The 24,070-nt window shown below is 36.5% G+C and overlaps 1 protein-coding gene across 1 annotated transcript; it reads right to left on the reverse strand.

The window, feature by feature from the left end:
• Positions 1 to 22,538: 22,538 nt before the first annotated feature.
• On the reverse strand, positions 22,539 to 23,653 carry LOC111894004 (xyloglucan endotransglucosylase protein 1-like). The gene is made up of 3 exons (XM_023890071.3): positions 23,381 to 23,653; positions 23,061 to 23,254; positions 22,539 to 22,969 (listed from the first exon to the last, which is right to left on the reverse strand). Exons 1-3 carry the CDS (start codon positions 23,651 to 23,653, stop codon positions 22,573 to 22,575), a joined length of 864 nt encoding a protein of 287 aa, XP_023745839.2. The 3' UTR covers positions 22,539 to 22,572.
• Positions 23,654 to 24,070: the final 417 nt, after the last annotated feature.

Genomic DNA, 24,070 nt, shown 5'->3' on the forward strand with positions numbered 1-24,070 from the left:
ATTTGAGTGAAGTACTTATGTGGCTAGTGTAGCCAAAAACATCAAGTAGGTTTGTTCATTTTTCAGTGACTTGGTGATAAATAGTGAAATCTCAAAACAAAACGAAAAACTAGATCTCGTGGCTGGAAATTTCCTTGTGTTGGAACATTTCATAAAGATCTCACAAAAACAAAGGAGATTTCCTAGAACCTTCCACATGAGTGGTGTCGTTAGTTCATTGGTGAAAAACTAGAACATTAAATTGTTCATCGTCAATTCATTAAAGGTATTGGATTGTGGGTATCACTTAGATCATGGTGAAATGAAACTAAGATCATTAACACAGGTGTTGTGTAACCATAAACCTCAGTGGTACATTCTAAGAGTCTCAAGGGTTACTTTTATGGAATTGAAGATAATGGAGAAGAATTTGTGAGATGGGTAAAGAACCGAAAGTACCTCTGCTATATATAAGTGACCAAGTAGAAAACTCTTAACTCAATATGAGAAGAATAAGGCAGCTCATGACTTCAGTGAATTTGGCAGCCTTGTTGGGAAGAAACGATTGGTATATATCGAATCAGTAAGGCTTCACGATAGAGTCGTTGAGGCTTTGGACAACATACAACAACATGTTTCTAGGGACACTTAGCTAGTAGACAGAGTGAAAGTATATACCTTCACCATGATGCATTGTTGAGACTAGCAGCAACTGTGTTAGAATGTAGTTAAAATAACTAAAAGAAAATATTTTTGTATTTTTAAAATTTTTGAAAAAGAAATAAAAACAAAAAGGAAAAATACTTTTGTAATTTTAAATTTTCTTAAAAAGAAAATAAAAACAGAAAATAGAATTTTTTTTTTTGTAATTTTAAATTTTCTAAAAAAGAAATAAAAACAGAAAGTAGAATAATGTACAAAAAGTATACATCAAGTTTCAATCGAACATTCTCCTTTGATGGATGAAGCAAAATATACCGAGCGTTTGGTATAGTTCGGTGCCCGAGAAAGTTGGAACCGAAATAGACTGAGCGTTCGCTCTATTTCGCTTGTTAAAAAATTAAAGAGGCGAAAGCAAAAGGTGTACTTAAGGAAGTGTAGATGGTTTCGGTATAGATTCAGCTTCCATCATTCCCAAGCCTTGGAGTATTCTGTTGAAGGTTGCTTCAGGCAAGGCTTTCATGAATATGTCAGCCAATTCATCAGCGGATCGAATGAACTGAACTTCAACATTACCATCTTCTATGTGATCCTTGATAAAGTGATATCACAATGCAATGTGTTTCGTCTTTGAATGTTGCACTAGGTTGTGACAAATACGGAAAACGCTTTTTGACTCACAGTAAAGGGGAATCTTCTTCATATTTAGGACATAATCTTGTAGTTGGATTTGTATCCAGACGACCTGTGAGGTACAAGATGTTGCAGCTATATATATTCAGCTTCAACAGTGGATAGGGATACACACCTTTGTTTCTTGGACTGCCAGCCGACGAGTTTACCATCAAGAAATTGACATCCTCCAGGTGTGCTCTTGCGGTCTAGACCACATCCTCCAAGACCGGCATCGGAAAACGCTTGAATGAAGAAGCCTAATTTAGCTGGATACCATATTCTGAGAGACGAGGTTCGTTTCAAGTATCTGAGGATGTTTTTAACAGCCACCATCTGAGGCTCGCGTGGATTGGCTTGGAACCTGGCACAATAGCAAACATAAAATATGGTATCTGGTCTACTAGCTATAAGATACATTAGTGACCCTATCATTTGACGATAGAGAGTCATATCAGCAGCCGGTTTTTCCAGAGATGGAGTTAGCTTCATTCTAAATGCCATTGGAACCTTCACTTTTGATTCTCCCATCATGCCAAATTTTTCCGGAAAGGTCTTTGTGTAAGCCTCCTAATTGATAAAAATACCTTCTGGTCCCTGTATTATGTTCATGCCAAGGAAAAAGTTAATCGGATCCATTGAGCTCATCTCAAATTTAGTCTCCATCAATTTTCGGAAAGCAACTGTTAAGCTAGGATTCGTGGAAACAAAGATGATGTCATCGATGTAAATTTGGACTATCATAAGGTGGTCACATTCTTTCTTGCGAAAGAAGGTTGGGTCAACCAAACCTTGATTGAATTTAAACATTTTTAGAAAGTGAGTTAAAGTTTCATACCAGGCTCTAGGAGCTTGCTTTAGACTGTAAACCGCCTTGTCCAGAATGTAGCAATGATCAAGGTATTTCTCATTCACAAAACTCGTTGGTTGTTCAACATATGCGGTTTCTTCCAACTCCCCATTTAGGAAAGCACACTTGACATCCATTTGAAAAACTTCAAAATTCTTATGTGCAGCATATGCCAGAAAGATCTGTACTGATTCTAAGCTTGCTACTGGAGTGAAGGTTTCTTCATAATCGATCCCTTCTTCCTGACAATATCCTTTCACCACAAGTCTCACTTTGTTCCTTATGATGTTGCATTCTTTATCCATCTTGTTATGAAACACCCATTTTAAACCTACCACAGAGGCATCAGGTGGTGTGGGAATCAATATCCAAACCTTGTTTCGTTCAAACTCATTGAGTTCGTCTTGCATGGACTGAACCTAATCAGAGTGATCGAGTGCAGTGTTAACTATTTCCGGTTCTATCTTGGAGAAGAACGAATTAAACATGCAATATTCCACTTGAGAGAATAAAGCAGTTCACTTCGCTTTAACTTGAGAGCATGTAAGGACTCCCTCAGATGATTCACCAATTACCTGTGATTTCGGATGATCTCTTATCTATTTAGTAAGAGGGGGTAATTTCGATCGTAGGCAGGATCTAGTTCGACATCTACTTCTTCTTTAAATTTTGATTGATCATCATTAGCAATGCATTCGTACTATAATTCTCCCCCTCGAATGATGACATGGTTTCAGTTATAGGTTGAGATGGCTCCCCCTCAAATGGACAGTTGTTGGTCATGGTTGGAGATGGGTTCTCCCCCTGGAAAGAAGAAGCGAATTTGTCTGTTGAAGACGAACCCTCCCCTGTAATGGAGTGCTTTCTTTTGGAGGTTCACTTGAGCTTGAAGGTTCGCTTTCCATTTCTTTTGCAGCGTCATCGATTATCTTCTTTAGATTATCAATTTTGTTATCGGCTGCCTTTGCTTCGGAGTTGATGGCTTTTTCTGGTTCATCAAAGAGTAACATGTACTCTTTAAACAGATTGGATACCGGTATGGTGACTAGACGTGTCTTAGGAAAGATTTCCTCCATTGGACCTTCGCTTGATTGAATATTCTTCATGTACGTGTCATCAAACATGACGTAATAGGTTTCTACTATCTTCTTCGATCTTTTTTTTAGAACCCAAGAAAATCCCTTCGTAAGCTTTCATATCAAACTTATTTTGGTTCTCTTTGGAATTGAAGACGAAACATCTGGAACCAAAGACATGGAAAAACTTCACAATGGGTTTGTGATTATTAAGAATTTCATATGGAGTAATTGAAAATCGTTTATTGAGAAAGGTTCGGTTATGGGTATAGCAAGCAGCAGTAATAGCATTGGCCCAGAAATACAAAGGAAGAGAAGTGAAGCTAAGCATGGTTCGAGTAGCCTCACACATCGAACGATTTCGCCTTTCAACTACACCGTTTTGTTGTGGAGTATAAGGAGCAGAAAAGTTGTGTGTGACTCCCTTTTCGGCTAGAAATTCTTCAACATCTTTGTTCTTCAATTCCAATCCGTTGTCGCTTCTTATATTTCTGAACACCTTTCTTAGTTGAAGCTCTACTTGTTTTATAAAGTTCTTGAGTTTAGGAGTCGCCTCTAATTTTTGTTTAAGAAAATATAACCAAGTAAATCGTGAAAAATCATCGACAATAACAAGGATATACTTACTACCATCAACACTCTCAATTACCGAAGCCCCATAAAGATCGATGTGCAGCAGTTCAAGAGGTTCAATAATCTTTGTGTTCACAAGAGTTGGATGACTCTTCCTGCTTTGCTTCCCCATTTCACATGAAGCGCAAAGATGATCTTTATCAAGCTTTAAGAGGGGAAGACCTCGCACATGATCACCAAGAATGAGCTTGTTGATATCTTTGAAGTTAAGGTGCGAGAGTCTTCAGTGCGTTAACCAGCTATCATCAGAATTAGCCTTTGTTAACAAGCAGACAACAAGTTTCCCTCATACCGGATTTAGATTTAACGGATACATCTCTCCTTTTTGTTGTGACTTCAGTAGAACCGTTTTCTTTTTCTTCTATATGATCTCTGATCCTTCATCATCGAATGAAACCTTCAGGCCATTACCCACAACCAATTACGACACACTGATCAAGTTGTGTTGTAATTCTTCCACATAGGCAACTTTACGGATTGAGAAATCCCATTCATGATCATGCTATAGCCTTTTATTATACTATAAGATTTGTTTCCATACTTGACACATGCACCATCTTTGAGAGCACGAAAATCCCTTAGCTCTTCCTTTCTCCCTGTCATGTGACGTGAGCAACCACTATCAATATACCATTCGTCGTTAAACTGATCGTTACGAATAACCTGCAAAAATTCAGCAGATTTAGGAACCCAAAGTTGTTTGGGTCCTGGTGAGCCTTTTACAGAACATGGAAAAGCGATAGAAAGGTCAAGCATGAACATTCATTTTATTAGAGTGGTTTCATCTTTCCTTTTAATGGTGAAAACCTTAATTTTGATATCTGCTTTATTTGAATCAATTTGTTTTTCTTTTTGTTGATTCTTAACAAATTCTTTCTTATCTTTCCTATGGTTAGTGGCCATCTTCTCTGTCCGACCTTCTAAATCTGAGACGAGCTTTCCCTTCCCTTTAACATCCTTGATAGGAGTTTTCTTTGGTTATGATTTAGGATTATTCGGTTTCTCAAAAAAGCTTTTAGGAACTGATGACCTACGAGCGAAACTACCATTATGTTTCTGTGAAGCTCAGGAATGACAGTGTGTACACTGTTCGGGGTTCGTATTTTGATTCAAATATTTTTCTTTTCGTACATAGTTGGAGTTTTGGGATTGCCAAAACTGTTTCCTCTTATTGAGATTCTTTTGATATCTCCTGTTTCGTTGACGTTTCTGCTCTGCAAGTTGCTTGGAAGATTTGTGAATATTCACATTCGGTTGCGTCTTCCTGGCATAAGGTTCAGTTCTTATCGAATGAGGTTCGATTATACCTTTTAAAGATTCATTCTGAACATCCTTGGTTCCACTTGTGTTGGCTTTATCGAACCTTGAAGGTTTACTTAGTGGTTCAACAACATATCTATTTTTGACTCTCCACGAGGTTCGTTCGGACAAGCCTTTCGTTTCATCAGCATTGTCGATTAGGGCTAACCAAAAATGATTATCACATATGTCAGCATTATCTTCATCTACCAAGGTTGGTAAGTCAACTCTATGTTCCTTAGTTACTCCAACAGTAGTGTAAACCTGATTTGGTATGGTTTGTACCTTTTGGTATACCACAGCCTTTTCCTTCAAGACTTTGATCTTTTCTTTAGACAAGCGAGCGAACTCAACAGAATTTTCGGATATAAGGAATTTTGGTTCAGGTTCGGTTTTAATAAATTCAGAACAGTCAACCTCATCCTCTACATATATTTCACTTATGTCACTGTCCTCATCAAATTCCGATGTATTTTCAACATTAATCTTGTTATCTGAACTTAACTTAGAACTCGATGAATCAAATTTCTGTACAGTTTCGGTCTTTATTTTCAATTTATCATCTTCATCCAATAAGTTTCTGAGCATGTCCTTGTGGTCCTTGGACTTAATAAATGACTCAATTTTGTCCAGTCCAATTCTGTAGGCTTCAAAAGTTTCTTCAGATGAGAAAACTGATTCACAATTATAGCAATCATCATCTATTTCGTCTTCCTTTAATTCAAGGAAAGGCAAAATCATTTTGTGAATTTTGTTGCCTATCTCACAATCTAAATGCAACTAAGTAATGTTGGAATAAAGACGTTTAGCAATCAAGCAAAAAATATTCCTTTGTTTCAAAAACTTTAAAATGTCACGTTGCAAATAAATCACTTCGTCTCTAGCCCTAGCCAAATCTAATTCCTTCTTCTCTATCCATATCCTTCGCTCCTCACTCTTGGAAGACACCCTGCTGATTTGATCAGTTAGGTTAGAATTTGTGAGGCGTGTTTGTTTTAGGCTACCACTTAAACTACTAAAGGTGAATTTTAAATCATTTAATTCTTTTTCATAGTTAGAAACATGTATTTTGAGAGATTCAAGGATGGGATTTACCTTTATGATCAACCGATCGCACTCGTTGATCTTTTCTCCAACTAGTTTCGCGGTAAAGCATTTGTCTTCCCTTTCCTTCGCTTCATCACACCCACCATCTGTAGCATAGCCTCTCATTTTTGTTATTCTAGATGTCACCATCAGACGCTTTCTAGCAAACTCAGAGCGTTCTTCCTTTGCAACAAATGCTCTGCCATGAGTGGGCTTGCGAACTTCCTCATCTTTCGAGTCAGTTGACCATACCTCTACTCTACCGAACTCGTTTTCTTCAATATTTTCCTACACGATTAACACAGACATGGATTTATCGCTAGACTTTTTCTTCTTGGTCTCTTCAAGCTTACGCATGTAGTAAGCTTCATCATTTTCACCCTCGTTCTTCTCATTCATTCTCCTTAGCATGCATTCTGTCGCTAGATGGTTTTTGCCATTACAGTAATTACCGTCAAATCTTGAGTAACCCACAAATTTGCTCTCCTTATTTTATTCTTCTTTCTGAGGAGTGCTTTTAATCTCTTCTTTCTCTTTCTCCGAACTGTAGCTTCCCTGCCAGTTTCGGTTCTTGGTGGGGAACTTCTTTCTAGCAAACCGCTTAGGATTTGATACCATTAATGCATATTCTTCATTTGTCAGTTCACACTCAGAAAGATTTGACTCTTCTTCTTCTTCAACTAACTTCTTACCCTTTGAGATATGAGCCAAGGATCCCATTCCAGAAACTACCTTCGTTTCCTTTGTCACAAAAATTTCATGTGACTTGAGAATTCCCACGAGCCTCACCAACGAGTAGGATTTAAACTGTTCATGAGCTTTAACTGTTGAAACCACTGCCATCCATTCTGTCCTTAGACCATTCATAAAAGTGACCTTCTGCTCAATCACCTCTCTGCCAATTCCATGCTTAATCATCTTACTGAGAAGATGATTATAATGATCGAATGTTTGAATGAGACTTTCATCTGGCTTTTGCTTGAAGTCACCAAACTCCGAAAGTAGAATAGATTGAGTTGAACGCTCGAGATCCTTATCGGTGGAATATAACTCCTTAAGCCTGTCCCAAATCTCCTTTGCAGTAGTGCACGAGCTCACTAGACGAAAAGTGTCAGATTGTAAAGCGAATCTGATCATTCTCATGGCTAACCAACTTGTCCTTCTCATCTTGAGGGACGTATTTTGCATCGATCATCAGCTGATTGTACTCTTTTTGTGTCTTGATAGTTTTGTTGGTTCTGAAGTGGACGAAAGGACCCACAGTGATAGCCTCCCAGAATAAATATCCATCAATGAATTACATAGCCTCCCGCTTAACAGATGACGACTCAACAAATTTGATAAAAGCAGAAACCCTAAAGATTTTCTTCAAACTGAAGAGATGCATATGAATTACACAGCCTCCCGCTCTAATACCAATTGATGAGATTAAAACACTTTAAAATCGATGAGATTCTTAACAAGTAACAGAATAACACAAAACAAATAAGAACACAAGATGAATCAAACTGATGTTGAATGATTAATAAGCCACAACCTCAGAAGAACTCTATTAAGAATTGCTATTGTAGAGGTGTGGTAGGGTTACAATAATGAAATCAACAACTGACTAATGCACGGTGCATGCATGCACAATATAAAGTAAACCCTAATAAATGAAACACGGCTGGACAGGCCCAGTACCGTGAAAACAATGGACTTTAAGCAAAAAGCCGAATGACGCAATATTTCTAACTCGACACCTAGGAAATCTTAGGAGGTGATTCGGTGCCAAGAATCTTATCTTATTGGGGATTATTTGGATTGATAAGGGAGTGACTTGGTGGACTCGGGGAGATCCTTCTAGAAAGTACTGATAGATTTGGAAGATAGTATGGGCCCATACTACTGGAAGCAGAGGATCTGTACTCGAGTCAAGGAAAGCCACGATGATACAAGGAAGCTTATAAAGTATGAGATTCCACGATATATATATATATATATATATATATATATGTGTGTGTGTGTGTGTGTGTATGTGTGTGTGTATTTTTTTGTGTATGTGTATGTGTTCTAATGGTTTGAATGGTATATTTTCAGAACGGTGGTCACTGAAGGAGGATATGGTAGTGGTTTTGGTGCCAATACGGGAGTTCATTTCATCAGAGATTACCCACATCATTCCTGAGCATACTCATGTGATCTTTGGTACAATCAAGGAGGGTATCATGGAGATTCTGGATGAACGCATCAACGATTTTCGTTCTGAAATGGTGGCGATGATGGGAGCTTGCACTTTGACTTTTGTGAGTTCCGAGCATGTTGGGCTCCGGATTTCTTCGGGAAGAAGGACCATTGCGAGCAGACATTGGTTGGAAGACGTCGGGAACGCCATCTGATCTAGCCTTTGTCCATAGGAGGTGAAGGTCAGACTTTCATCCTATTTTTTTTAATACAAAGGTCGATACTGGTGGGAGGAGGTTAGACACGCCTTGGTAGGCGAGGCAATTGAGTCGATGACTTGGGAGGATTTCGTGTCTAGGTTTCGAGCTGAGTTTGCACCAATGATTGAGGGCTAGCAATTGTCGGGGGAGGTCTAGGACCTTTTCCACACTATTGAGACAGTGGTAGAGATCACTACTATGTTTCAAGAGAGGGTGATGTTGGTTTCGCAGTATGTGGCAGACGAGGAGGTGAAGAAGGTGAGATATCACTAGATGATGAGGAGTGATATCAATCAGTTTATGAGCTATTCCAGTTGTAAGACACTGGATGACATGATAGCATAATCCAGTGATAGGGAGATTGACTTGGAGATGGAGAAGAAGAGGAAGCCGTATCATGTTCAAAGTTTGGAGGGTTCGAGAAAAGAGGCCCAACGTTTTTGACTCGAGGTCAAGGGGCCAGTAGGACTGGGGCCACTGCGATAAGTGTGGCAAGGCACACGATCGGGCGTGTAGAGTGGGTGGTTATGGCTGCTTCAAGTGCGACAGGACGGGTTATTTCAATAGGGATTGCACCGCCACTACTGCCACCCAGGTATCTGATCTGATTTGCTTTCGTTGCAATCAGATGGGCCATAAGAAGGTCAATTGTCTGAGTTTAGCAGCAGGGGGAGCAGATGCATCTCCCACTCTGGTGACTTTGAGGATTACGGATGGCCTCCATGGTAAGGTGGATGCGTCTGTTGTGAGGAGCATGGCTTTTTAACTGACAACTGAGGAGGCTCGTGCAGCACCCGATATGGTGACGGGTATGTATCTTCTCCTTATGTATTTATTTATGCTAATTTTATGCTTATATATTTATGTTTTGTTTTAGGATCATTCCTTGTGAAAGGTATCTACGATTTTGTATAGTTTGATTCAGGGGCTACCTGATCTTTTATATCCTTTTTGTTTAACAAGAGGTTTGCTGATGCTTCGGGGAAGCTGGATTTTCCATTAGAAGTTGAGATTGCTGATAATCGTCCTGTACGGGTGTCGAGGGTTCATCGAGGTTGTGTCTTGGAGTTTTCAGTGAGCACTGCCCGACTGATTTGCTTCCTATTCCCCCGCATGAGAGCAAGGTCATTATGGGGATGGATTGGTTAGTAGGTTTTAAGTTTAACGGCTAGGGTCAAGGTTGTTCTAGATTTGTTGCCTATGTGATGGATTCCTGGGAGAAGGGTAAGGCGACTGTGCATGATGTACCGATTGTTCGAGAATATCCGGATATGTTCTCGGATGACTTGCCTGGAGTGCCTTCGAAGAGGTAGGTTTAGGTTCGGATTGACTTGGTTCATGGTGCGGCACCGATAGCCAAAGCACCTTATTAGTTAGCACCTCCTGAGATGCAGGGATTGTCTACACAGCTGGAGGAGCTGTTAGACGAGGGATTTATTCGATCGAGTAGTTCTCCTTGGGGAGCGTCGATCCTGTTTGTGAAGAAGAAGGATGAGTCACATCGAATGTGTATTGACTATCGGGAGCTGAATATGCTAACGGTGAAGAACCGTTATCCACTCCTGAGGATTGACGATTTATTTTACCAGCTTTAGGGTGCATTTTGGTTTTCCAAGATTGATTTGTGTTCAGGTTATAATCAGATGAGGTTTAGAGAGGAAGATATGCATAAGACGGCCTTCCGAACTCATTATTGTCATTACGAGTTTGTGGTGATGCCCTTCAGGCTCACCAAAACTCCAGCTGCATTCATGGATCTCATGAATCGTGTATGCATACCCATGTTGGATCGGTCTATGATTGTGTTTATTTATGACATCCTGGTCTATTATAAGACCTAGGAGCTGCATGACGAGTATTCGAGGGAGGTATTAGAGACTATAAAGAGGGTGAGGTTGTATGTGAAGTTCTTAAAGTGTGAGTTTTGGTTGCACGAGGTGCAGTAACTGGGGCACCTTGTCAACCAGAACAGTATTAGGGTCGATCCAGCCAAGGTCGAGGCAGTAATGAGGTTGGAGCTTCTGAGGTCTCCATCTAAGATTCAGAGTTTCCTTGGATTGGGAGGTTACTACCGGCGATTAATTCAGGAGATTTATAAGAAATGAATCAAACTCAACTCTATTTACATTGAAGAAAGAAATATGGGTAGGAAACCTACAATATGTTTTTCGAGATTATTTATTCTTGGTTTATTACTCTATCGATTATTATATTATGTATAATTATATTTCTTAACAATCACGTTCATAATGTTAATTAAATATTGTTATATATTCATTTCATTAGAAAGGTTAGGATCTTGATTGAGTTCTTGAAATTTAGCTGGGAAAGTAAATTCGTCATAGGATTGAACAAGTACATCGATGTTGTGACTACAATTTACCGTAGGTGCGAAATTGAAGATGAAGTTTGAGGACGTGGACACTCCTTAAAGAGGGTAATTAAGATATTTATCGTTATTTGTCTTTTTGAGTTTCAAATGTGTTGCAATCTAAAAAGAAATTTTATAGGGAAAGTAGTAACCGTTAAAACAATTTGCTTTACTCATAACCTTTTATTGGTGATAGTTTAATATTTATATATGGCATAGTTTTTGTTTCTTAAATTTAACAGATTCTTTGAAAGAAACCAAGAAAAAAACTGGTATCTTGAATGGGATGAACATATATCTACCATGTGAAGATAATGGATATCTACACATGAGATTGAAACAATCATAACAAAACATTAGATTAGTCTGAAAAACAACATGATATTTATGTTGGATTAGTGTCTAAGTCCATAACTATTTTGGTATGTACTTGACCCAATGGTGCATGGTCCTTTTGGGTTGCCTTCACCAAAGCAACTTGATTGGAGAAATAAATAAAGAGAGAGAGGATAATATGATTTATTAATATGTTATAAGAATAATATATTAAAGGAGAAATCATATTTGTTTAATTAATATTTGTCAATAATTAATTAAGAATTAGTTTTGTGATCAAATGTAATTAATTAAACTAGAGGGGCTGAATTGTAATTATGTGATAGTTACAAAATAAGGTAAGAGATATCTTATTGATAGGTTAGACGAATTTAAGGATAAAGAGCCTTAGAATTCGAGTATGATAAGGATTCAAGGATTATCTTATGGGTTGCTTAATGGATAAGCAACTAGATAAGGATAATGACTGAAACCCTATCTCTACACCTATATAAACACCCCTTGGCTCATGAATTCGTGCATCCCTTCCCAAGAAGTCTTAGAGACGAATGCTAACCTCTCTCCTCTCTCTTTATACCTTCTCCACTTGCTTATGGTGTTTGTAAGCCATTAGAGGAATGACACTTGTGACTCTCAGCTTTCCAAGGTCAATTCAAGGAGGAATTGGATTGTTATTACTACATAACAATCAAGGTAATATCTTAAACCTAATTATATGTTAATATTGATTTCCATATGCTAGAATTAGGGTTTATAGTCTTGGATTCAAAGTATGTGCAATAGAGAAACCTAGATCCAAGCTTTAGGGTTTGTATGAGCACATAGGATGTCTTATAACCAAAACCCATCAGTGGTATCAGAGCCATGATTGATTTCTATTGTATTGATGCATATTTGATCGAAATAAGCACTGAAAATCGATTTTTTAAGTTTCTGAATGTTTGACTCGCCGAGTCACTTGGTGAACTCGCCGAGTCAGCTGTACTCGACGAGTCCAGGTCCAGACTCGACGAGTCAAAGGGTCTGACAGCTCAGATTCGCGATTTTCTTCCTGTTTTGCCTTTGGATAATTACCATAAACATGTTTTTGTGATGAAATCCGAATTTTTTCATTATTATGTGATTATCCTTACCTAAATAGAAGATAATTGTTAAAATTTAGATAATCACTTGTTTTATTAGATAAAGTTTTATTATTTGTAATTTAGATTTGAATTATCTTGTGAAATAGTTTCAAATTTTCCCTTTAGGTTTTATAGTTTAAATTTGAACCCAAAAGTTTTGTTGTTTTGAAATTTAAATAGTTAAAACCCTAATGTTTTGAAAAAGGTTTCAAAACTTGCCCTCAACTTTTTGGAATTTAAATTTTGATTAAATAGTTTAATTTTGATGCATATTTAAATTCTAAACCCTTATGGTTTGAAATGTTTCAAAACTTGCCCTCAAGTTTTGGAATTTAAAGGTTGATTAAAAGTTTAATTAGAAATGTTAAATTCTAAAACTCTAGTATTGTTTTGAAAAAGTTCAAATCACACCCTTATGGTTTTATTAATTAATTAAGGTGTATAATTAAAAGAGGTTTAATAAATCCATAAAAGTTTAGGTTAACCATTTAATAGAATTAAAAGTGTAATTGTTAAAGTTAACCACATAGTATTTTAAAAGTTATAAAATACACCCTATACTATATATAACATTAAAAGTCTAACATTATATATATGTATAACTAAAAGTCAGTCTTACCATTAGTAGGCCTCATTCACGAAGCTGGTCTATAAGGGGTGTTTAAGGAAATTGCCTATAAAATGGCGATTGAATGGGTATCCACTCTTACCCACCGCACTCTTGACTAGTGGAGGGTCGTTAGCCGAACGGGTAAGATAGGACGAAACCTTCCATTATAAGTATAATGAATTACTAAAGTAACTAAATATTTTCATAAAATTCCCAATCTTAGTTACTTAGGCAAAAGTGAATTGATGCAATTCCATGAAATTACACTTTGTGCCCTTGCAAAGACGTTAGTGGAGCGTGTGTGGTTAACCGGCACACTAAATGGGTCTAAGCAAAGGTAGCAAAGGGTGACTCAATGTTTGTCATAGTTCGGTGGAGCGTGTGTGGTTTACCGGCACATCGAATAGGTGACTGTAACATGTGAGGGCACCATGTAGTTTGCATGGTTATTCACACCCGCTTTGTGATCCTCGGCATACCAGTCACAAACAAGAGGGGCATATCGAGATATAAACATGCCATTGAAAGTTCAATGTACCTCAAAGGATCTAGGAGTTTTCATAGATTTAAAACTTAAATTTCTTTTTTCGTTTTTTTTATGGTGGAAATTAGTGAATCGTCATTCACTAACCTTCAAATATTCTGCAACTAGATTACGGCATCCCTTTTCTAGGTTGTAGCGTATTGTGTTGGGTCCTAGCCTTGGAATTTCATTTGGGTGATCTACCAAGGACTCAATCTATCAACTAACTTGAATTCGTTTTTCTCCCGTTTTGTAGATGTCAAAGTTCGACAACTATGGTCTTCTCAAATCCCCTGGAACAAGCATTCCACATGAAGATGATATTCCACGATTCGATCGAGGAACAAGAAATCATGCTTCACATCCTCTACCTCCTCCAATTATTCTCCCTAACCCACAAGTTCAAAGGCTTGAAAAGTTCAAGATCACTCAAGCCCTTTTGGCAAGTAAACATAAAGAAGGAAAGTCCGTGTGTGCACACGTCCTAGGGATGAAGTCACACATTGATAAGTTAAGAATGTTGGGATCCGTTGTCTGTGAAGAAATGGCTGTTGATTGGGTTCTTCAGTCACTTCCCAACTCATATAGTGAGTTCGTAAGAGAGTACTATATGATGAACTACGACGTGACCCTTATAGATCTCACCTATATGCTTGTTGCTGCTGAATCTGCAATGATTTGGCGCAATAGAAAAACAAAGTTGATTGGTGAATCTCCCTTCGAGACCTCTATGGATATAGACAATGGCAATGAAAGACATGCTATGATCGAAAAGTTTGATCATAAGAGAAAGACGATGTCTGAAGTAGTTCCATGTCCTGTTCCAAAAGAGTCGATTTGCTTTTATTGCCAAGAGAAAAGGCATTGGAGACGAAGCTGCCCCATTTACCTTAGATATCTAAGAGATGGGAGAGTCGAAACGTATGGCTCTAATATAGGTAAAATCCATTTACTAACTCTTTTAAGCTTCTATTCTAGATTCTTAATACATAATGTAATAAGATTACAAATGATGTTTTGTAGGATCGAAGAAAAGAAAGGGAGCTTAAGGGAAGAAGTGAGCAGAATCTAACCGTGAAGGAATGGATTTCGATCGCGTTTCTCGAAGATTAGATTCTTGAGCTACTACTTAGAGTTAGAATTAGATTGCTAAGAAAGATGTATTAGCATAAGTTTTTCAATGAATTGCATTGTAAGGACAAATTTTTCCACAATAAAATAAATTTTGATTATAAATTTTATTTGTTTATCCTTGCAATGGCGTGTATGAAAAATTGATGTTAAAATGTTTCTATTATTAGCAATAATGGATTTGGTTCTTATTGTGTTATTTATGGAAAGTTGAGGATTTACCAAATAGGGAGAGTTTCTCATCGCCCAAAGTTTCAATTGGAAAGAAATTTGGAATCACGCAACTTGGTTGCACGATGAATGAGAAATTTCATATTTGGAAATTAGACAAATTCATTGACAAAGTGTCAAGTGAGGGACTAAGAGATCGAGCACACAATGTTGCGTGTTGATCAAGTCAACCATAAGAGTAACAATGATATTCGTCATGATTTACTAAAGGTTTAGTAAATATGATTATACTTACAAGATTAAGTGTAATTTTGAATTGATTAAAGGGTTTAGATCAATAGCAGAACGAATAACAAGAATCAAGTAGGCAGAGAGATAAAAGTTTCTCCATTCTAAGAAGAAGGGAGAGTACCTTTTATGCTTTATGATAGGTCTTAATGATTAAGAACCATATCTCAATTGATCCTCTAAGTGAGTCTTAGTACAATTGTATGTCTAAGAAGAGGAATCAAGAATTGAAGAAATGGTTAAATCAACAAATCAATCATACTTCGTTCCAATAACAAGTCTTAAAGTTAAGATTGTGACATTGAGTGAAAGGTATTAAGAAGGTTTGTAACTTTCATTAAATGTGGAAAGTTGTGATGTCTTGGATAAGACAAAGACCAACTAGGACCAATTTATGAAGTGTTTTGATAAAAGCTACACTAACTCTTGAATATTTGTTTGTCAAGAAATGGTTATTGACAAGAGAACCTTATATGTCAAGGAGTCAGTGGGAGTCTTAATTGTCTTGAAAGGTTTCAAGAACAAATCAAATAAACCTTATCGATCATCACTAGCACACGAGTTGAGGTTTACAACCTATCGTGTTGACATTATTTGGATTCCGTGCCAATCCAATCGAGTTAATTATTCATGAGAGTTCTATGAGTTCTCATTTTGAATGCATAAAAGGCAAAGCACCTTAATCAATGAAAGGTACATTGATAAGAAAAGGTGAGCCGCTTAACTACTTGGAAGACATGGTGGGCAGCTGTGCTACCATAAGGCAAGAAATCAAGATTAAGAAAGCTCGGTCCATATGAGTTTGAATTTGTCATAAACTTTGGTTTTAACAAATTCACATGGATAGGAACACATACACCGCTTTAAATCTAAGTGTCATAAGATTTCCTCCTTCATGAAAATGATTGTGAAGAAATGCTTTCACTAAGAGAGATTTTAAGAAGATAGTGATTGTAAAATTGCATTCTCAAATTCAATCATGGTTACGGCATCCCTTTCCATAATTTGAATTGTGAGGTTTGGCAATTAGTCTTAATTGTTTAGACACACATATGAACTATCGAAGGTAAAGGTGTATAAGTTCAAGAAGCATTGATAAAGGATTATCAAAGCACTAAGTATTAGAAACATGAACTTAAGAAATTCAATAAGTATTGTTTTCTGAAAGTTAAGATGTTTATAAATACATGTCGAAGCTAGTGGGAGCATAAGTGTTATGTTTTATAATCATCATCATGATAGTGGGAGCATAAATGTTATGATTGTATGATGATTAAGGCGAGTATTGCAAGGTTAGCAATATTAATTATAGAAAACAAGAGTCATACTTTGCAAAGTCGCAATAGTTGAAGAGTTGTTTTGCTATAATTAAGGGAGAGAATATTATGCTTCATTTCAAATCTAAAGGTTTAGGTTGAGAAATGTTAATAAATTTAGTCAAAGGTACATAGTGTGTTCTTAAAATTTTGATTATGATTACGGCATCCCTCTTCACAATTCGAATTTTGAGAACATAGCAAATAAAACATTATGCATCGTGTCCCATACGCTTCGGGTATAAGATCGATTGCAAATGCTTTAATGTTTGACCATTCTAAATTTTTCCAAATGTCGAGCGCATTTAGAGGGAAAAGGGACTAGAATTGGTTTTGACTAAAAACAATTAAACAACTATCAAAGGACAATCCAAAGTTCGACGAGGATTGGTCGCTTGTGAATAGTTGGAAGTATAGTATTGGAAAATATGGAAATGTGTCCATATTGGATGGACCATATCGACATCATTACGAATAGATAAGATTCTATTAAGAATGAGTTGTCATATGGAACATATGGAAGTGTGTCCATATTGGGAATTGAATATTGAGAAATCTATGATTAGATTAGAAACTTCTATGCAAAAGGATGTTCAAAGAATGTACTTTGAGTGAGAGACATCACGTCTATGGAATTGTCTTGTAACAATCTCCGATAGAGGACTTTGTAATATCATTGGCAATAGTCTTTGTGACCTTGGTGCAGTGACATTACGAAAGGATAAGTTGCATAGAATATTAGAATCTAGCATATTCTATAAGTAGCAAGAATTTGATATTCATTAACTTATGGAAAAGGATTTGGAGTTGAGAAATGAGAATGATTGGAAATGTGTTCAATATGATCTATTTCACAAAGTAAGAACCATAGGTAAACATTGTGTGCATGCTAGGAGCATGGGACAAGTGTTGTAATTCAAGTAAGAAGTTGATTACCCGGAACTACAAATAATGAGTAATCAATATGGTGATAAATAAAAGGTGTTTTATTTATGCTCAACGGGTTGAGGCCATATGAGATTAGTATTATTCTTGTGTTTCACATTTGCATGTTTTGACTTCTAGAATAATTGAGTTTATTAAGAATAATCGAATTATTCAAACGGGCCACAGTCGTTCATATGTTGGAAGTAGATATGAATGAAGATTGTCATGAATTGGTGTGTGGATTGTCTAAAGAGCATTAGACATAAGCAAATGTTTGCTGCAACGTTCATGAGTGCTTACGAATATGATTTGAGCATTGGATTAAACCCACGCTCACTTGGATCACTCCATGAATTGTATCACGAGTGATTGGTGAGACGATAACATCTTATATTCTTGAAACCGAGATGTGTGAGTTGTATCTTGCGAATCGGTTGCACATTGATAATATGTAAACGCACTAGTAACTTGGTGTTATAAAACATATTATTGTGTGTGATTCGGTGAGTGAGTGCAAGCGAGCATTGTATCAAAGTTTATCCATTCCTTTTATTCAAAGTAGGATAAAAGCGATATCTTTGGGCCCCTCGATGGTTTAGTGATGACATACGTAAATGCTCGGCCGGGCTAGGGCTAATTTGATTTGTTCAATTAGTCTGTTGTCATAAATCTGAAATCGAGATAGAGTACAAAGAGAATGATTTGAAATCATATCTCATATGATATCTAGAATGGAGGAATATATGATCCCTTATCTAAGGACACGCGTATCTGATATGATCAGAGTTGACAGCGGCTTTAGAAAGCTACGATTGCAGATCGGGATCTGAAGTCATACGCAGAATAGTTATTAGACTTATCCAAGTGGGAGACTGTTGGATTAGTGTCTAAGTCAATAACTATTTTGGTATGTACTTAACCCGATGGTGCATGGTCCTTTTGGGTTGTCTTCACCAAAGCAACTTGATTGGAGAAATAAATAAAGAGAGAGAGGATAATATGATTTATTAATATGTTATAAGAATAATATATTAAAGGAGAAATCATATTTGTTTAATTAATATTGGTCAATAATTAATTAAGAATTAGTTTTGTGATCAAATGTAATTAATTAAACTAGAGGGGCTGAATTGTAATTATGTGATAGTTACAAAATAAGGTAAGAGTTATCTTATTGATAGGTTGGACGAATTTAAGGATAAAGAGCCTTAGAATTCGAGTATGATAAGGATTCAAGGATTATCTTATGGGTTGCTTAATGGATAAGCAACTAGATAACGATAATGACTGAAACCCTATCTCTACACCTATATAAACACCCCTTGGCTCATGAATTCGTGCATCCCTTCCCAAGAAGTCTTAGAGACGAATTCTAACCTCTCTCCTCTCTCTTTATACCTTCTCCACTTGCTTATGGTGTTTGTAAGCCATTAGAGGAGTGACACTTGTGACTCTCAGCTTTCCAAGGTCAATTCAAGGAGGAATTGGATTGTTATTACTACATAACAATCAAGGTAATATCTTAAACCTAATTATATGTTAATATTGATTTCCATATGCTAGAATTAGGGTTTATAGTCTTGGATTCAAAGTATGTGCAATAGAGAAACCTAGATCCAAGCTTTAGGGTTTGTATGAGCACATAGGATGTCTTATAACCAAAACCCATCAATTTAGTGTCAAACCGACATCTAATAGTTATGTATGTAACTCTATAAATACGTACTAGTATATAAACAAACATAATTGAAATCTCGCTAAATTAGCAACGTTTTACCCATTTCGGTGTTAACACTTATATGTTGAAGTCTATTTGGGTGTAATATCCCCAAAAATCTTCATTTTCATTTAGTTTCATTACCAAATTCGTCCATTTATCTAAAATTTTGGTTTCCCTCTCCCACCATGGTTTCCTCAACTCTATATACATTGAAGAAAGAAATAAGGGATGGAAACCTACTATCTATTTTTCGAGATTATTTATTCTTGGTTCATTACTCTATCCATCATTATATTATGTACAATTATATTTCTTAACAATCACATTCTTAATGTTAATTAAAAGTTTTCATACAAAGAAAAAGTTGGGATCTTGATTGAGTTCTTGAAATTTGGCAGGGAAAGTAAATTCATTATAGTCTTGAACAAGTTCATAGATGTTGTGACTGCAATTTACAGTAGGTGTGAAATTGAAAATGAACGTTTAAGGATGAGGTCGTTTCTTAAAGAGGGTAACCAAGAAATTTACCGTTATTTGTCTTTTTGAGTTTCCAATTGTAGCCATTTTATAGTTGCACTTAAAACAATTTGCCTTAGTCGAAACCTTTTAATGGTGATAGTTTAATATTTATATATGTTATAGTTTTTTTTCTTAAATTTAACGGATTCATTTAAAGAAACCACGATAAAATATGGTATCTTGAATGGGATGAACTTGTATCTACCATGTGAACATAATGGATATCTCCACGGGAAATTGAAACTATCGCAACAAGACAATAGATTAGTCTGAAAAACAACATGATATTTAGTGTCAAACTGATATCTAATAGTTACTTATGTCTCAAATCTATAAATACGCACAAGCATATATTGGCTATATACCCATCAGTACAGGAACCATCGATAAAGGGAACCATCGATGTGTATTCCTAAATAATCTCACTTTTCAATTATTCAATCATTTCATTTTACCAAGTTCAATATTAGCGAGATTAGTTAACAAGATTCAAACATCGAAAAAATAGTAAATTAACAAAAAAAATTCTACATAAGAAAATTAAAAGAACAGATAAAAAGAAATACGCCCACTAGTACCGATTTAATAACCACTGCTACAAAGATACTAATAAGACCAACTCCTTTTAGGATTGCATCAATTATTTGTCTATCAAAAAAATGAGCAAAGTTAGCCAATTTTATAATCCCCGCGGTAAAAAAAACTTCCATAAAAAGGATCTATGTAACCCCGATTATATGACCAATCATATATAATTTTTTTATCACCAAGTGATTAACAATTTGATATAGATCATCAACAAACATATATGAAATCTCACTAAATTAGCAACTTTTTACCCTTTTCCGTGTTAGCACTTATATGTTGAAGTCTATTTGAGCCCAATATGCAATTATTATATATTTTTTTTAAGTTTTCATTTTTGCTTGCGTATTCTGTAACAAAGTTAAAATTCAGGATATTAATTTTAACCTAAACAGTACTTGTTTATCCATTTAGTACAACTCCTAAAGTTACTCTGTTCCTTGTAGCCACTCTGTAACAAGAGCCCATGCTCTGTCTCCATAACGATAATGAGGTCGAAAGGTAGGCTCCGCAACTAACAATCTCCCACTTGGAAGATGATCAACCAATCTTGTGCCACCGGAACTTACTCTTTGTAAACCACATGTCTGTATAGTATTTCCTTCTTTCCAACTATCTTTCCTAGTATCTCGAAGGCAATTGAAGCTTTACATAGATTCAACTTCTGTAATATTATTGCCTTTTTAAACATGTCTAGTAGATTGTTAGTACCAAGGATATTTTTGAGGTTCCGAGTCCAATCCTTTATTGATTGTTTGATAAAGTGGTACTTCATCTACACGTATTTTTTTCTTTCATGAAACACTAGATTCTTTGCAAGGTGAAATGCACTATAGTTTTAATAATGTAGGACATAGTCTTTTTACTGCCCAAATCTAATATGAAAATTTTCAAACATATAAGTTTTAAGGACATTTTTTTTTCAATTTCCATACATTATGCTTCTAAGGTTAATAGATGAATACTATTTCCAAAGTGTGAATATCCAACTGATGGTTATACCCGCAATGGTATACAAAAACCCTATTATAGTTTTCCCTAAATATCGATCTAGAACCTCCCATATCTACATCAGTGAAGCCTTCTAAGACTAGTTTCTTTCTTCTGAAAGGTAAGGTAACCACATAAGTGTTTTTCAAGTAGCATAACAACCACTTAATCCCTTCCCAATTTTTTTTCTTCGACTTGACATAAACCTGCTTAGGCCTGGCAATCGTGTCGTATTCGGGTTGGCGTGTCGCGGGTTCGCGGGTTGGCGGGTGAAAATATGCCAACCCAAACACGACCCATTTAAATATACAAGTCACGGGTTGGTGGGTTTGGAACATAAACCCATATATGACCCGCCAACCTATTTATTTATACGGGCTCACAGGTTGGCGGGATCGTGGGTCAGATTTGGGTTCGTGGGTCCAAATTTTAGACATTTAAATATTAAACATCCAAATGAAAATTAAAACAATTTATAGAAACATGCTACAGACTTAGCTTTATAGGTTACGACTTACGACCTTAGACCATCCACTACGAGTCAAAATGTCAAAACAGTCTAATGATCTATGAATCAGTGATATATATTATATAATACTTATTAAATATTAATAGTTGATACATAAATACATTTAGAAATAAAATAAATTTTTTTATTAAGAATATAAACGGGTTGGCAGGTCAACCCATTTATTTTTTGAGAAACCCATATATGACCCGTTTAATAAACGGGTTGGTGGGTTGGCGGGTTTAAAACTCAACCCAAACCCATTTATTTCGTGTCGTGTTGCGTGTCGTATCGAGAATTGCCAGCCCTAAACCTGCTAATGACTACCACTACATGACAATATAAGACTAGTTTTTTTTCTTCAATAAACACATTTCCCCTGTTGCACAAATTTCAACCATATACAATGTTTCCTATCGAAAACAATGATAGACCACCAGGATCATTTTTTGTTGTTAACTCTACACATAATGGAATTTGTATGTAGTGTCGAAGGAAAAACGGTTTAAGAAATTATAATGTTTTTACTAATGACTTTCGATTTTGACCAACTAAACTATATAATTAGAAATGAACGAAAAAGACATTTCAGTTATTGTAGTGTGTCGTTATAGAATGTGTTTTTTAAAGTGAAAACCGAATCTTATATTTTTTTTTTTATTTATTCATAATTTCAATTTGAATGTTTACAATGAATCAAAGAATAAATAATCATGAAGATCAGAAATCGATCAATAAAGAATAAAAAATATGGATATCAAGTTAGTAAGCAGGCTTAAAGGAATCTAGAGGTCTTGCATTCCACTGAAATACCATTGGGAAACCGTTTGCGGTCGTTGCAGTAGTTGTAGATCATGTGCTTGGTTTGCACCCATCGGATCCTATTTCGGCCAGCTGCATCAAGTCCTTGGGTACTCCATGACTGGTTATCATTTATTGAGCTTGTAGATACTGAATTGGGACCAACTTTTTTGGCATTGGCATTGAATTTCCTGTATAACGCGGTGAAAGGCGCATTAGTCCAGTCGGTCTTCACACGCCCACCTTGGGTTGCCCAGTCATCCGCGTTCCACAGGCTGGCATAAACCCTCATGGGTTGGCTCTTGGGAAATGGGACTCCAGCAGCATCATTGTTATTGAACACCCTTACTGGTATGTTATCTATCAAGAAACTGAAGAGACAAAGAGCTTTATATAGGAACAGCAGAAAAACATGAGAAAGGAAGAGAACCAATTAATGTTTATGTTGGATGCGTGACTTACATAATTCTTAGACTGTTCCATACGATGGTATAGGTGTGGAAGGCTGCGGTAGGGTCAAACCAAAGGTGGAACTGCTGTTCTTTGTTTCCTTTCCCTTGTGAATACACATTGGTGTGAATTGTGTAAGGGTTTCCCGTGGAGTTGCCCAAGAACTCGAAGTCGATCTCATCGTGACCCGCACCTTGTGATGACAACTAATGTGATTTAATACAAAGACATGGTTATTATCAGCCTTTAAAAGATTAATACAAATGAGTGATCACAATATATATATAATTCAGATATGAAATTCAAGATTGGAACCGATCGATGGTACTCACGTAGAATGTGGTGACGGTGCCAGCAGAATTGCCTGGTACTAGTTTGAGTTGCATGTCGAACCTTCCAAACAGGTACTCGTGCTTCGACTGGAAACCCGATCCAGAGTATTGGTCGAGTGAAAGTGAAAGATCCTGACCTCCATTCAGAATTTTAGCAAGTTCACCCCCAAAACTGATGTCCATGTCATCGTAAAAACTCCCTGCTGATGCTGCTACTATTAGAATTGATATTAAAAGAACAACTGCACAAAGATTAGAGTTCGACTTTGCCATTATTGTTTGTATGGAGAGAGAGAGAGAGAGAGAGAGAGAGAGAGAGAGAGAGAGAGAGAGAGAGAGAGAGAGAGAGAGAGAGAGAGAGAGAGAGAGAGAGAGAGAGAGAGAGAGAGAGAGATGTTATGTTTGTGAGAAGTAGTACTGATATCGTTTATATAGAGAGGTGTGGCTCCGTTGACAGTTTTCAATAGGAACCATCCTTGTTACTGAAGGATGTCATGATGGCTAATGGATGCACCAATATCTATTGACGCGTGCCAACTAACATTATTCTTCTGGACAAGGGCAGGAGCGGTGGGTTTTTTTTTCTATACGTCTGGCAAATCAAAAGTAGCAAATTTGTCATATTTGGACCGGTGGTTGACATCATACCTAAAATAAAATTGTTTTAATTGTTAATAAGGGAAAATAAAA

This window comes from Lactuca sativa, chromosome 7, assembly GCF_002870075.4.
Source record: "Lactuca sativa cultivar Salinas chromosome 7, Lsat_Salinas_v11, whole genome shotgun sequence".
Taxonomy (NCBI): Eukaryota; Viridiplantae; Streptophyta; class Magnoliopsida; order Asterales; family Asteraceae; genus Lactuca; species Lactuca sativa.